The sequence below is a fragment of the Protopterus annectens genome, chromosome 9.part0 (genome assembly GCF_019279795.1).
Source record: "Protopterus annectens isolate FY-2018-M chromosome 9.part0, PAN1.0, whole genome shotgun sequence".
Lineage (NCBI taxonomy): Eukaryota > Metazoa > Chordata > Ceratodontiformes > Protopteridae > Protopterus > Protopterus annectens.
The window spans coordinates 1,319,960,214-1,319,974,636 of NC_056743.1; the positions used below are offsets into that span (position 1 = coordinate 1,319,960,214).

Sequence of the window (14,423 nt, forward strand, 5' to 3'; positions counted from 1 at the left end):
TGAAAAACATTAAAGTGGCTATAAAAAAAACACATGTAAGATCAGAGAAGAAAAACCTCAAAACTTCTTAACTTTCTTAGAATTCCTAACCAAATGAAAGTTTCCTTATGTATACAGAAATGCAATGGCCAGAGATGCTGATAAATTAAATTTAAGGAAATGGTGCCCTAATCTACCCATTTTAATCTGCAAAGTTAATGCTATATGCAGATGGTCTCCTGGTAAAGAATTTAGCTAAACAAACTTAAAATGGACTCCCTACTGGAAATGTATACTTTTCAGGAAAAAAAGGAAGTTTATTTTAAGACATTTTTTTCTGAAAAGGGGAGGACTATCCAAGCCTATCATCCCAAGTTTGTGTGCCCACCGCTGTCAAACTTAATTATAAAAATGAAAGGAAAAAAAAAACAGTAGTCTTGGTCAGCATTCCAGGTTATTCAGGCCTTTGTTACCCAGGAGATAAAAATGTACCCTAAACAGATTGAGCTCCTCACTAAAACCCCCACTTACACTGCCTATGAAAAAGAAAAAGAGACAGAAATCAGAATGGGGAGGGGGGCTCCTTCCATGACACCAAGAATCTTAGTACAGCACAGTACATTGCAAGTTGCCTGGGGGTGTGGTTTGACAATCAGCTGTCCATATCTAGGTGGGAATGACTCCAGTGGCAAAAAGGATGATGAGTAGGACAATGATTCCGACAATAACACAGATCAGGATGATCATCTTAACGTTCTTCCACCAGTACTTGCGAGCCACCTTCTGCGAGGTTGTTTTGAAGTGTTCAGACTGCAGCCAGAGCAGAAAGAGAAACAATTAAGCAGGTGAAGTTTAAATGGAACTCAACATTTTGACTTTTCATTTTCTGTATGCAAAATAGCTACTACGACTTTATATTTGTGAGGCTCTTTTGCTGATTTTAAAATACATTTGGTACCACATGACAAAGTAAAACACTGATCTTCAAATGCACAAAGGCTCTACAACTGCAATTAGTGACAAATATTAAACAGCACAGTAAAGAACTACACCTGTAAATGCATTATTTCTATATTTTTACATTGCACTTAAAATACTTACTTTAATAATTACCACTTATGTTACTGAACAGCCTAAATTCTGCCATGCACAATCGGGTACAAGCTGTGGAGAACTACATTGCAGATTCCATTTAAAATTATGAAATATGCAGGAGAGCAAAATACAATGGTGTGCTTCCATGTATTAAAGCTGAATGGAGTAACGGGAAAGCACTTTTTATAAACCACCTAATGCAAGTGTAAGGGATGAGGAGGACTGCCAGGGAGAGACTCAAAAGGATGGAGGAGGTGGTTATGATGAGAGACCACAGTCTAACTGGATTACCCCCATCATCCAAAGTGGGAGAGAAATCAGAGGAGTTGGAACAAAAAGTAACAGATGCAGCCAGGAAAGAAGAATCTTCAACCTGTTGCATGACAGGGAGGATGAGGCAAAAGATACAAAAGTCATAGTTCCATCATCCATGCAATGACCCTGCAACAGCGTAACTCATATCAGGTATGGAGAAAGAGACTGAAAGGTACACAAAGGATAGAGGCAAGATTGCAGGGAAGCAGATTATGACAAACTGTGGGTTCACAAACAAACAGCAGGGAAGAAGGGTGAAAAGTGACAAGAAATCATAAAATGGGCAGTCTGGTTGAGGTACGAAAAAAAGTTGTCTAAGTAAAAAGAAAATCAGAAAACAGGTAGCCTAGCTCCATGGCACAGAGCACGAAGTCCTGACTGCAACCCAGGTGACCAGGGTTTGATTAGTAATCTTGGCAATGGAGAAGCCAGGCAAGGCAGGGGGAGGAATGACTCTGTGTGGTCTGCTTACTTCAGTCGAGGATTGGGGAGGATGTGCTCACTTGGGGGCATGCCGAGTAGTGTGATTTCCATGGTGACACTGGAAAACCACCACTTGTGCTTCGAGGTGGTGGGAGAGACTACTTTAGAGGAAGCGTCTCTCATGAAGTGAGAGAACACCCTTCGTGCAGCCCACTGCGTGTCCCATCCTTTGTGCTTTGCCAAATGTATGTGGGAGTGCGTCAGTAAACAAAAAATCTTGAACCACCTTAATGGCTGTCTAATGATGGCCCTTCTGTCTGACCCTCACCCCATTGATAAGGAACACATGGGCAGATTCGCCAGGAGAGAGAATTACTGAGAGACAGTGGGGGCAAATCAAAAAAGCAAAACATGGTATATGAAAAAGGCCAGAAGCAGACGTTAAGAAATTTATTTTAAGAAATTCTACCTGTTTATTAGGGAGGAGGTAGGAAAAGAAACCAGTGAATTACATTGGAAATGGCAAAGGAACAAAGTTGCCAAAGGCCTGCTGAAAAATGCTATATAAATGTTACACATCAACATCAGGCAAAGAAGGAAAAAGGGAGGATTCCAATCTTGGAAGGAAAGACCCAGTAAGACAAAAGGATCTAGGGCACCTTATTATGGCCACAATAACTCCCCACAAACTGCAACCCCTCTTCACCAAATCACCATACATACACTGAATACCCTAGAACATCACACAGCCATTAACGCAACTGTAAGTAATACAATCCTTCATTACAAAGGCCACATATATTGCCTGAAAATGAAAATAAACATTTCTTCTAGGCAGCAAGCTCAGCTTCGGCTTCACCATCACACCCCCTCGTTATACTAAGATGGCAAAAACACAGAGAAAGGGAAACTGTACTATAGAATACAGACTGTTCCTTATACGGCACTTCAACCATCTCTCCAAAGTTCCTTCAGCAAGATCAACATGTATAAGCATTATTCATCTATTTATGCTTCCAGCAGAGACATGTAGTGAACTGCTTCTCCCCGCTCTGCTCCTGATCAGTGAAACAATAAAAAAAAGTTATTTAATTTAAAAACTGGTACTGCTTTAATTAGGAACTACTAACAGTTACCAATAGTCAACACTCTGTATGCATAAAAGGCAGGGGAAAGTGCAAAACAGCACTTGAGCAGTTATGCAACCATGAGGTTTGCCTTCTTGCTCAAACAGTTTAACGAATGGTCCCAATCTGTGGATACTGTGGGGAATGTAAATGAGAAGAAGGTTGCTAAACTGTTGACACAACTACGCCAAAAACTCTGCAACTTTATCCAAATACACTGAAAAAGCAGACAACAGGTTTAAGAATCGTGAAATGGCTGTCACCACATATTCTGATCAGCCTGAAGACCAACAGCTGGATAGTGGTAACCTGCAACAGAGGATGGCTGCTGCTGAAGCCTTATTAGTGGATAGTGAGGTCTGCAGTTACTGCAAGAATATCCATTTAATGTGTGTTCCTGAAAGTTCTGAAGGTGCCAACTGTTTAAAATTCGTTAGTGGTAAGCTACTGAAATGGACTCGCATCCCAGTAAGTCAGCTAAAAGTGGAACAGAATCTTAGGGTCAACATGCCTCAAAATTTGAAATTGAAGCCAAGACCGATCTTGTTAAGACTGGAATTGTTTGCCTTGAAGGAAAAATACTGTCTAAAATCTGGTCTGCAGACAAGAATCTCAAAATTGGTGGTAGCAGATTTTTTTTTTTGGCAGAACACGATTTGTCAGCTGAGATGTGGAAAAGAAAAGTGGCATGCCACACAAATTCAGCAAAGAGAATTTTTGCAGCAGATATTTTACAATATGCAAGTAAGTAGAATGATGAAACGAAACCTGGCTACTAGCATAAAACTTGGGTTTTAATAAAAATAACGTGACATAAGTGCTTTCACAGCTCTTGCTGCTTCTTCAGATGTCTCATCAGGTCACATGTTCAATTAAATAAATGAAACAATTTTAAAGTAACAACACATAAAAGCATCCTAGCTACGATGCACAAACTGAAAATATTAATAATATGCAGCACATTATACAGACATAGAATAAAAGTTATATAGACCATGTCATTCCTGCAGTTGTAGCTTTATCGATAGCTCGGGGGTATTTTTGCACCCTGACCAAGGTAAAGAATATGTTTTTGATGTACATGCTATTTATAGTTCCTCTCATTTAGTTTACTTAGCACGCTGTACAGCCTGCACAAAATGTTATGTAGATAAAACAGACTACTGAAGGACCATATTAGAGAGCATCAGTGCCATATTAAGAATGGCTCTGAATACAGTGCATTATCTAAGCATGTGAGAGCAACTTCCACTGCACATAGTTTTAAGTTTCAGGTTATAGGCAAGACAGAAGTTAATCGAAGGTTGGGGATGTTAGGAATGCCACTGAGTGTCTAGAGAGCACATGGATAGTTAGACTGAGTGCGGATCATGGCTCAGGACTTAATGATAAAGTCCCTATTAAACCTTTATTAAAAGCACGCTCATTGTTCAAATAGGTTTGTCTATATAACTTTTATGCTATGTCTGTTGAATGTGCTGCATATTGTTAATATTTTCAGTTTGTGCATTGTAGTTGGGATGCTTTAATGTGTCGTTACTTTAAAAGTGTTTAATTGATTTAACTGAACATGTGACCAAAAGCTAGGATGTATAAATTTATGTATCTTATTTAGTGTTGATGAGACATCTGAAGAAGCAGCAAGAGCTGTGAAAGCACTTATGTCACGTTATTTTTATTAAAACCTACGTTTTAAGCTAGTAGCCAGGTTTCGTTTCATCATTCTACTTTTTTGGATTTTGCTATATTGCTTATTTTGTCTGGTGAGACATTTACTCAGTACATCAAGGTCTTTGTTTCTACTAGATATTTTGCAATATTTGGCAAACACAATGCAGGATTTTTGACAGGTCGAAAATTTAACAGTTCGCAGATCGCAGCATTTGATGCATTTCTGACGGCTGTTAATGCTAAGAGCATTAATTTTTTTATTAGAAAATTTGCTACACTCCCACAAGATTTACGAGGCTACTGTTTGTGAAGCACAGTTAAAGAACAATGACCAGAAACCAGTTCTGTCAGGGGATAAATTTTACTGTAACAGACATTCTAACAAAAAAATCAGGTGGCGGTGTTATGATGGGGGATTAAAGATAATTATGAGCCCTGAGTTATTTACATGTTCAATGATAACACCAATACTATGGACTGTGTAACTGTGACAATAAAGACAACCATGGAACATATAACAATTGTTGGAGCGTATAGACCACAAAGTCAACTGCAGATGACCTACAGGAATTCATACATTTCTTACATGAAACACAGGAGGTAAGAGTAATACTAGCTGGGGACTTGAATTTACCAGAAGCAGACTGGAATAATATTGATTCGACAACATTAGTACGGAAATTATTCAGAATGCATGTTTAGGAACAATTGCTTCAGATTGTAAAAAAGCCTACATGGGAATGGAACATAATAGACATTGTTTGTGTTCCTAGAGGAAAAGTACAGTTTTGTACCTACCATACATGTAGATGTTAGAGTGTTCACACTGCTGCAGTCATTACACTTGGGTTATCCTGCCGTCAGGCGGTCCTGCAGTCGGCCAGAGTTCCAAAGTCTTGGTCCGGCATCGGTTGCTGTCGCTTCTTCCCCGACGTCAGTGCGTCAGGGGTATACAAGATGCATCAGACGCCATTTTCTTCAGTTTTTCTTGCCCCAGATGTCAGGTGCCCCCAAGTAGGTAGGCAATACATGTTGCTAATAAAAAATATACATATAAAATAAAAACAATACCTTCAGTTACAAGCAAATACACCACAAAGGTTGTATAGGATAGAAAGGCATAGATAAGTCCAGCTAGTTCAGAGGGGATGGAGGGAGGGTAACTTGGACTGCAGCAGTGTGAACACTCGAACACCTACATTTATGGTAGGTACAAAACTGTACTATGTTCATGTTACACTGCTGCAATCATTACACTTCGGTAGAATCCCAAAGCTTAAGGTTGGGTGGCTGGTTTATAAAGAGTTAGGATTGGCTATAAGGCCCTGCAGAACTGCAGTGGCAAATCCTGCTCTGGATTTAGAGTAAAGAGGCAAGTGGTAATGCTTGGTAAAGGTGTGCACTGATCTCCAAGTTGCAGCCTCCAAAATTTCCTTGGTAGGTACTCCTCTGAGAAAGGCTGTTGAAGTGGCTGTTGCCCTGGTGGAATGTGGCCTAATGTTATTAGGGATTGATTTTCCATGCTGTGTGTAGCAGTAATGAATACAGTGTCCTATCCATTTGGATACAGTCTGCTTTGAGACAGCATTGCCCTGTGATCCTGCAGCATATGCTACAAACAGTTGCTCAGTTTTCCTGAAAGCTTTTGTTTTGTCCAAGTAGAAGCATAGCTGCCTGTGTATGTCCAAAGAGTGCAGAAGTTTCTCCCCTTTATTCTGGGGGTTTGGATAAAAAGTTGGCAAATGGATGGTTTGGTTAAGAGCCACACTAGATACCACCTTTGGCATAAAGGTAGGGTTTGTCCTTAAAGAAACCCTGTCCTGATGAAAAATTATAAAATATTCCACTACCATTAATGCCTGTAGCTCTGAGACTCTTCATGCTGAAGTTACTGCCAGGAGCAGAGCTGTTTTCCATGATAAAAATTTTAGATCGGCTGTATTGGCTGGCTCAAAAGGTGGCAGGGTCAGTTTTTCCAAAACGAAATTGAGGTCCCAAGTCGGTGTTGGCGCTCTCAGGTGCGGTCTTATGTTTTTAGCCCCTCTGAGGTACTGCTTTAGCAAGGGATGAGAGAATAAAAGAGGATTTGTGTTGTAATGTGCTGAAATGGCAGAGGCGTGGATCTTAATTGATGAGAAGGATAGGCCTTTGTCCAGCATCTCAGTTAAGTATTGTAAAATCTGAGGAATGTTTGGGACAAGAGGGTCAAGGCTTTGAGCCTGGCTCCAGGCGCAGAATCTCTTCCATTTTTCTGAGTAAGCTTTCCTGGTGCTAGGCCTCCTGGCCTCCAAAATGACATCCATAACAGCTTTAGAGAGGTGCTGCCTGTTTGACTAATGAATCTGCCATGCAGCCAGGTTTAGGGTTTTGAGCTGACCGTGCAGGATCTGACTGTTTTGTTGAGTCAGAAGGTGTGGAATTTGAGGCAAAATCAATGGTGGGCCTTGAGCTAAGTTCTTTAAGATTGCTCCAGACTGGCCACGCGGCACTGGTACCCAATCAGGATCATCTGTGGTTTTTCTTGTCTTGCTTTTAGGAGTACCTTTGAAAGGAGAGGCAGTGGTGGAAAGGCATAAATGTTTAGGCTTTTCCAGCTGAATGAGAGTGCATCCACTTTCCAAGGTTGTGTGTGATAAGTCCTTGTGAAGAATTTTTGTAGTTGGCAATTCAGTGGGGAGGCAAAAAGATCTATGTTTGGGCATCCCCATTTTTGCATTACCATGCTGAAGATTTGTGGATTCAATTTCCATTCATGAGGGTCCATGATATTTCTGCTTAGATCGTCTGCCAGAGTATTTTTCTTTCCTGGCAGGAATTGTGCTTGTAGATGAACTTGATATGTTAGAGCTGTGTTCCACAAGGTCATGGCTTGCCTGCATAGGGGTTAAGAATGAGTGCCCCCTTGCTTGTTTATGTACCACATTACTGTGGTGTTGTCTGTCTTTAATAATTGTCTTGGATGCAGAAGGTCCTTGAAAGCTGTTAGGGCATTTTGAACAGCCAACATCTCTTTTTGATTGATGTGAAGATGCATTTGGTCTGTGGTCCACTTGCCCTGAATGCGTTTTCCTGCCATGTGTGCTCCCCAGGCGTAATCTGAAGCATCTGTTGTTAGAGTCTGCCTGGCTGTGGGTAGGGTAAAAGGCTGACCCTTGTTTAGGTGACATGCCTGTGCCCACCATCGAAACTCCTGTTGTAGGCAGGGAATCATTGGTATTACTGCTTCTAAACTGTGAGAGTGTTGAGTCCAAACACTTTTTAGGTACCACTGTAATTTCCTCATATGCAGTGTGGCATATGGTATTAGTAGTATGCAGGATGCCATGAATCCCAGGGACTGCAGAATTTTTCTTGCAGAGAGATGGGACTTTTTTTGCCATTAATTGAAAATATTGAGTTAGTTGAACATGTTTGTCTGGCGTGAGATAAGCCATCTGGGCCATTGTATTTAAGCTGGCACCCAGGAATATAATCTGTTGTGAGGGCACTAGTTTTGACTTCTTTTCGTTTACTGTGTACCCTAGAGAAATTAGCAACCTTTTTACAAATGCCAGATGCTGTAGAAGAATGTCCTTTGTCTCTGCTTGAATGATGCAGCCGTCCAGGTATGGATATATTTGAATTCCTTTTTGTCTGCAAAATGCAATTACTGGTGCCAGGCACTTTGTAAAGACCCCGGGTGCAGTAGATAAGCCAAAGAGCAGTGCAGAGAACTGGTAGTGCATTGTACCAGCTTTGAATGTGAGGTATCATCTGCAATTTTGTCTGATAGGGACATGCAGGTATGCCTCTTTGAGGTCCAGAGTAACAAGCCAAGCCTTCTTGCCCAGCATGGGTAGAAGCTGCTGTAATGTCAACATTTTGACTTTGGGAATATCCAGGTAAGTATTTAGAATTGAAAGGTCTAGTATGGGCCTCCAGGCCTTGTCCTTTCTGGGGACCAGGAAGAGTCTTGTGTAAAATCCTTGTCCTTGTTCCTGTTGTGGTATTTTTTGAATAGCTCTCATGTCCATGAAGGCTGAAATTTGTTTTTGTGCCTCTGCCCATTGATTTTGTGGCAGGTCTGGCATTCCTTTTAGCCTTAGTAAAGTATGAAAGTGGAACCTGCAACCTTGAGACACAATATTCAGAACCCATTTGTCTTGGGTGATTGTTTGCCAGTTTTGAGAAAAAAGTGCTAGTTTTCCCCCTAAGGGGGCTGCCAAAAGGGAAGTGCTTGGCGTACGAAGGGGGAAGTCATTGGGACGGTTTCCTGTAAGGTTGAGACTTGTCCTCACCTCCTTTTGGGGTTGAGGTGCCCCACTGTCATTGTCCGTTAGAGCCTTGGGATTGAGATCTGCCCCTTGGGCATCTGTATCTGCCTCTCTGTGGTCTGTCTGACACTGGAAAGGACCAATTCTTTGTTGGCCACTTTCTGCTAAATCGAGGTGGCTGTACCTGTAAGAAATCCTTGACTGTTTGCATAGATTTGGTTTTATCCTCCATTTTCTTTAACACCTCTTCTGCCTTAACACCAAACAAGGTATCATGCTGTAAAGGAGCATCCAATAATTTTGCCTTAACATGATCAGGTAAACTCTGTTCCTTTAACCAAGCATGTCTTCGAATCACAGAACCTGTAACTGCAGCTCTACAAGAGGCCTCTAAAGAATCAAAACCACATTGCAGAGTATGTTTTCCCACCTGTTCTACTGCACGTAATAAATCCTGCATTTCTATATAGTCAGGAGCTTCTGAGCTTGCAAGCATTTTCTGTTTTAACTGAGCCATTAAATATTATTGGTACTTAAGCATGTGAAACTGGCAATTTAAAGCCCTTACTGCTAAAGTTGCAGAAGTGTAAACTTTCTTCCCCCATCTAACCAAAGCTCTGGAATCTCTGTCAGAGGGTACTGGATTTTTTGCAATGGAAGCCTTAACCCCTTTTGGAAATAGTTTCTGGATCAGCAGAAGGGTTTTTATAAAGAAACTTGCGAGTCAGGGACTCTAATACCTATCTGGCTTGGCTGGTGCAGTGGGCAAAGAATCAGGAGATAAGCTGGATTCAGAGAACACATCATCCACAATATCTAGCACAGGTGGAATAGCCAGGGGCCTGTGTGGAGGCAATAAAAGGAAATCCCTGAGCCTTTTCTTGGATTCTGAGTAATCCTGACTTTCCCAATGGAAATGCTCCCTCATGGTATGTAAAGTTTCCTCAAAAGAATAATCCTCAGGAGGAGAGGCTGAAGGGATAGATTCTTCAGCATCAGAGTCCTCATAGGGGGGTAGAGAGTTATCCCTGGTCTGAAGAGGAATCAGAGGAAATGGAAACCTGATCAGAGGAATCCTAGTCTGTATCCTGCCTAGGCCTTTTCTCAGGAGGGGGATGGGAACCCCTGATTAGAGTAATGAGGTCTTCGGACATTTTAAGCATCTGTTTCTTAGGCATGGAGGACTGTCCAGGAGAATGCTGTACTTGTTTTCTTTGTCTTTAATGGTACTTTTGTCTTGGCTATTGCTTTAATGCTAAGTTGTGAAGGTCTGAAAACACCCTCAGAAGCCGATGCCTGCTCAGCGGCTCCAGACCCATCTGAGGGATTAATTTCCGTAGGCCCAATACCTTGAGTTTCCAGAGGCCTAGTTGTCTCCACGTGGGAGTCGGAGGCGGCCTATGGTTCTGAGGTAGCGGGTGTCAGGGGCTGCGAAAGTGCCTCACTGAGAACTGGCGACTGGCCTAGAAGAGGTTTCGTTGTCGGTTTTGGACGTCAGATGCCTGTCTTTATCCTTGTCTTTGCGTTTTTTCGGAACTGCAGTCATCGGTTGATCCGACAGCATAGTATAATTGAACCTTCGGCTAAAGTAGTGCAAAGCAAAATCAAAACGTCTTTTTATAGTGCATTTGTTAAATCTAGCACAAAACCGACAACTAGTTACGTCGTGATCAGGGTCTAGGCATGGAATACAGTAAGAGTGGAAGTCCTTATGAGGTATTTGCTTCCCACAAGAAATACAATTAACTTTCTCTGACATCGGTCTGAGGCAAGAAAAAAAAGTTTCCCCAACGGGGTACTTAGCTTTACTGAAGACTTCGGATCTGAAATTCGACTTCGAAAATCTCAGGAGTTGGCCGACCGGCACTTGGGAACTGCTTCTGCTTCGGGCACCGCGCGGCAAGAAACACTGAAGAAAATGGCATCGGATGCATCTTATATACCCCTGGCGCACTGACGTCAGGGAAGAAGCGACAGCAACAGACGCCAGACCAAGACTTTGGAACTCTGGCCGACTGCGGGACCGCCTGACGGCAGGATAACCCAAGTGTAATGACTGCAGCAGTGTAACACGATGAACATGTACAGTTGTGTACACTTACCATAAATGTAGATGTTAGAGTGTATTCACTGCTGCAGTCATCGCACTTGGGTTATCTGCCTGCAGGTAGCCCTCAGTCGGCCCAAATACCAGAGTCTTGGGATTTCTGCGTCAGATGCTATTCCCACTTCCATGAAGTCAGGTCTATAAAACATGCAGCAGATGCCATTACATCAGTTTTTCTTTCCCCAGTTGTCAGGAGCCCCCAAAATAGGAAGCAATTACATGGTGTGGAACACCTCCAGTAGAAAGTAAATACCACCGCCATAAGATATGGTCAAAAAAGAGAATAGGCAGAAAGTATAGAAAAGTCAGGGGGCTGGAGGGAGGGTAACTAGGACTGCAATAGTGAATACACTCGAGCAGCTACATTTATGGTAAGTGTACACAACTGTACTGTGTTCTTCATGTTTCACTATTGCAGTCATCACACTTGGGTTGATTCCCAAAGCTGAGGAAGGGGGTGGTGGCAGTCAAATATTTGGGCTGGCTAGCAGGCCTTGTAAGACTGTTGTGGCAAATCCAGCTCTAGATTTAGAGAAGATAGGTAAAGTGGTAATGCTTGGTGAAGGTGTGTACAGAAATCCAAGTTGCAGCTTCCAGGATGTCCCTGGTAGGAACTCCCCTGAAAAATGCTATAGAGGTTGAGGTAGCCCTAGTGGAATGAGTTCTGATTCCCTATGGGGTAGGTTTTCCATGGTGTTTGTAGCAGAAATGGATTCAGTGTGCGATCCATTTGGAAATGGTTTGCTTTGAAATGGCCTTGCCCTCTGCCCCTGTAGCAAAACTGATTAGCAGCTGGTCAGATTTTCTGAAAGGTTTAGTCCCGTCAAGGTAAAACCTGAGCTGTCTGTGCACTTTCAAGGAGTGCAGGATCCTTTTCCCTTTATTCTGAGGATTAGGGAAAAAGGCTGGTAAATAGATGGATTGGTTTACAGCCACACTAGATATCACCTTGGGCATAAATGATGGGTTAGTCCTGAGGGAAACCCTGTCCACATGGAAGATAATGAAGGGTTCCACAGCCATAAGGGCCTGTAACTCAGACACTCTTCTTACTGAAGTGATGACTAGAAGTAAGGCTGTTTTCCAAGAGAGGAATTTTAACTCTGCTGAAGCTGCAGGTTCAAAAGGGGGAAGCGTGAGATTCTCTAGTACAAAGTTAAAGTCCCAGGCAGGAGTGGGAGCTCTCCTTGGGGGTCTTAAATTGTTAGCTCCTCTCAGGAGCTGTTTGATCAGGGCGAGAGAAGAGGGGTGGGCTCAGTATTGTAATGAGCTGAGATGGCAGAGGCATGAATCTTAACAGATGAGAAGGACAGGCCTTTGCGGAGCAGCTCTGCTAGATAATCTAGGATTTGAGGTAAGGAGGGCACGGCTGTATCCTTTCCTTGAGACTGGCTCCAAGAACAGTATCTTTTCCACTTTCCTGAATAGGATTTCCTAGTACTAGGCCTCCTGGCCTCAAGGATGACATTCAGCATCTGTTTGCTGAGGGTTGCTGGTGATGTACTCAGGGAATAAGCCAGGCTGCCAGGTTCAGGGTTTGCAGCCGAGGATGCAAACTCTGTCCCTCCTGCTGGGACAGCAGAGATAGAGTCTGATGTAGGTGCCAGGGTGGCACTGCTGACAGGCTGCATAGGAGTGGGTAGCAGTGCTGGCGTGGCCAGTCTGGTGCAATAAGGATTGTCCTTGGCATGTCCTGTTTGACCTTGAGCAGTACTTTTGAGAGGAGGGGCAGAGGTGGAAGGCATAGATTGAGAGTTTTTCCCATGTGAAGGATAGGGCATCCACTTTCCATGCTTGGCTGTGGGGCGTTCTGGTGTAAAATTTGCTCAATTGATTGTTTTGGGGGGAAGCAAAGAAGTCCACCTCTGGTGTCCCTCACCTGTGGATTAGAAGTTTGAATGAGTTGGGTTCCAGTTCCCACTCGTATGGGTCCATAAGATTTTTGGTTAAGTTGTCTGCCAGTGAATTTTGTTTGCCTGGTAGGAGTTGAGCTTGCAGGTGCACTTGATTGCTCAAGGCTGTGTTCCACAGAGCCATGGCTAACCTGCAGGAATGAGTTCCTCCCTGCTTGTTTATGTACCACATAACTGTGGTGTTGTCCGTCTTTACCAAGAGTTGTCCTGGTACAAGGTATTTGAAGGCTGTCAGTGCATTCTGTACAGCTAAAATTTCTTTCTGATTGATATGAAGGTGAATTTGCCCTGGGCTCCATTTGCCTGCCATGTGATCCTCCCATGCACAGTCTGATGCTTCTGTTGTCAAGGTTTGGGCGGCAGGGGGGTTGAGTGAAAGGGAGTCCCTTGTTGTGTTCGCATGCCTCTGCCTACCAAAGGAACTCTGTTCTTAGGCAAGGAATGATAGGAATCACCGTTTCCAGGTCCTGAGAATATTCACAAGAGACTCTAAGTACCATTGAAGTTTCTTCATATGCAGTCTTGTATATGGAATTAGGAGAATGCATGAGGCCATGAACCCGGGCTTGCAGTATTTTTCTTGCAGATAGCTGGGTTTGGGTGGCCAGTAGTTTGAAGTAATTTGTCAAATAAACCTGCTTTTCTGGAGTGTGGAATGCCATCCGGGAAGTTGTGTTCAAGCTTGCTCCCTGGAATACAATCTTTTGGCTGGGTACCAGCTGTGATTTCTTTTCGTTGTTGGTATACCCAGAGAAGTTAGGAGTCTCTCTACAAATGTCAGGTGCTGAAGTAGCAATTCCTTACTGTCCGCCTGAATAAGGCAATCATCTAAGTATGGGTAGATTTGAATATTTCTCTGCCTGCAGTATTCAATGGCTGAAGCCAGGCACTTTGTGAATACCCTGGGTACAGTAGATAAGCCAAAGGGAAGAGCAGAGAAATAGTGCATAGAGCCTACCCTGAAACATTGATATTTCCTGTAAGACTCCATTATGGGGATGTGCAGATAAACGTCTGGTTAGGACTAGAGTGACCAGCCAGGAGTCCTTGGCTAGCATAGGATTTAGCTGCTGGAGTGTATGCATTTTGAATTTTGGTACCACCAGGAAGGTGCTGCGAATTGACAGATCCAGGATAGGGCACCAGGAGTTCTCTTTTCTGGGCACCAGGAAAGTACAGTTTTGTACCTACCATAAATGTAGATGTTAGAGTGTTCACACTGCTACAGTCATTACACTTGGGTTATCCTGCCGTCAGGCGGTCCCGCAGTCGGCCAGAGTTCCAAAGTCTTGGTCTGGTGTCGGTTGCTGTCGCTTCTTCCCTGACGTCAGTGCACCAGGGGTATATAAGATGCATCAGACACCATTTTCTTCAGTTTTTCTTGCCCCAGATGTCAGGTGCCCCCAAATAGGTAGGCAATACATATTGCTAATAAAAAATATACATATAAAATAAAAACAATGCCTTCAGTTACAAGCAAATACACCACAAAGGTTGTATAGGATAGAAAGGCATAGATAAGCCCAGCTAGTTCAGAGGG

At 42.9% G+C, this 14,423-nt stretch overlaps 1 protein-coding gene across 1 annotated transcript in view; it reads right to left on the reverse strand.

The window, feature by feature from the left end:
- Window positions 1-14,423, reverse strand: part of VAMP8 (vesicle associated membrane protein 8) — a 509,048-nt gene that overhangs the window by 1,735 nt on the left and 492,890 nt on the right. Inside the window, exon 3 of the mRNA XM_044084294.1 lies at window positions 1-789. This exon is cut by the window's left edge and continues 1,735 nt beyond it. Within this exon, the coding sequence (XP_043940229.1) occupies window positions 646-789 (144 nt within the window). The 3' untranslated portion in view covers window positions 1-645. The remainder of the gene's footprint in view (window positions 790-14,423) is intronic.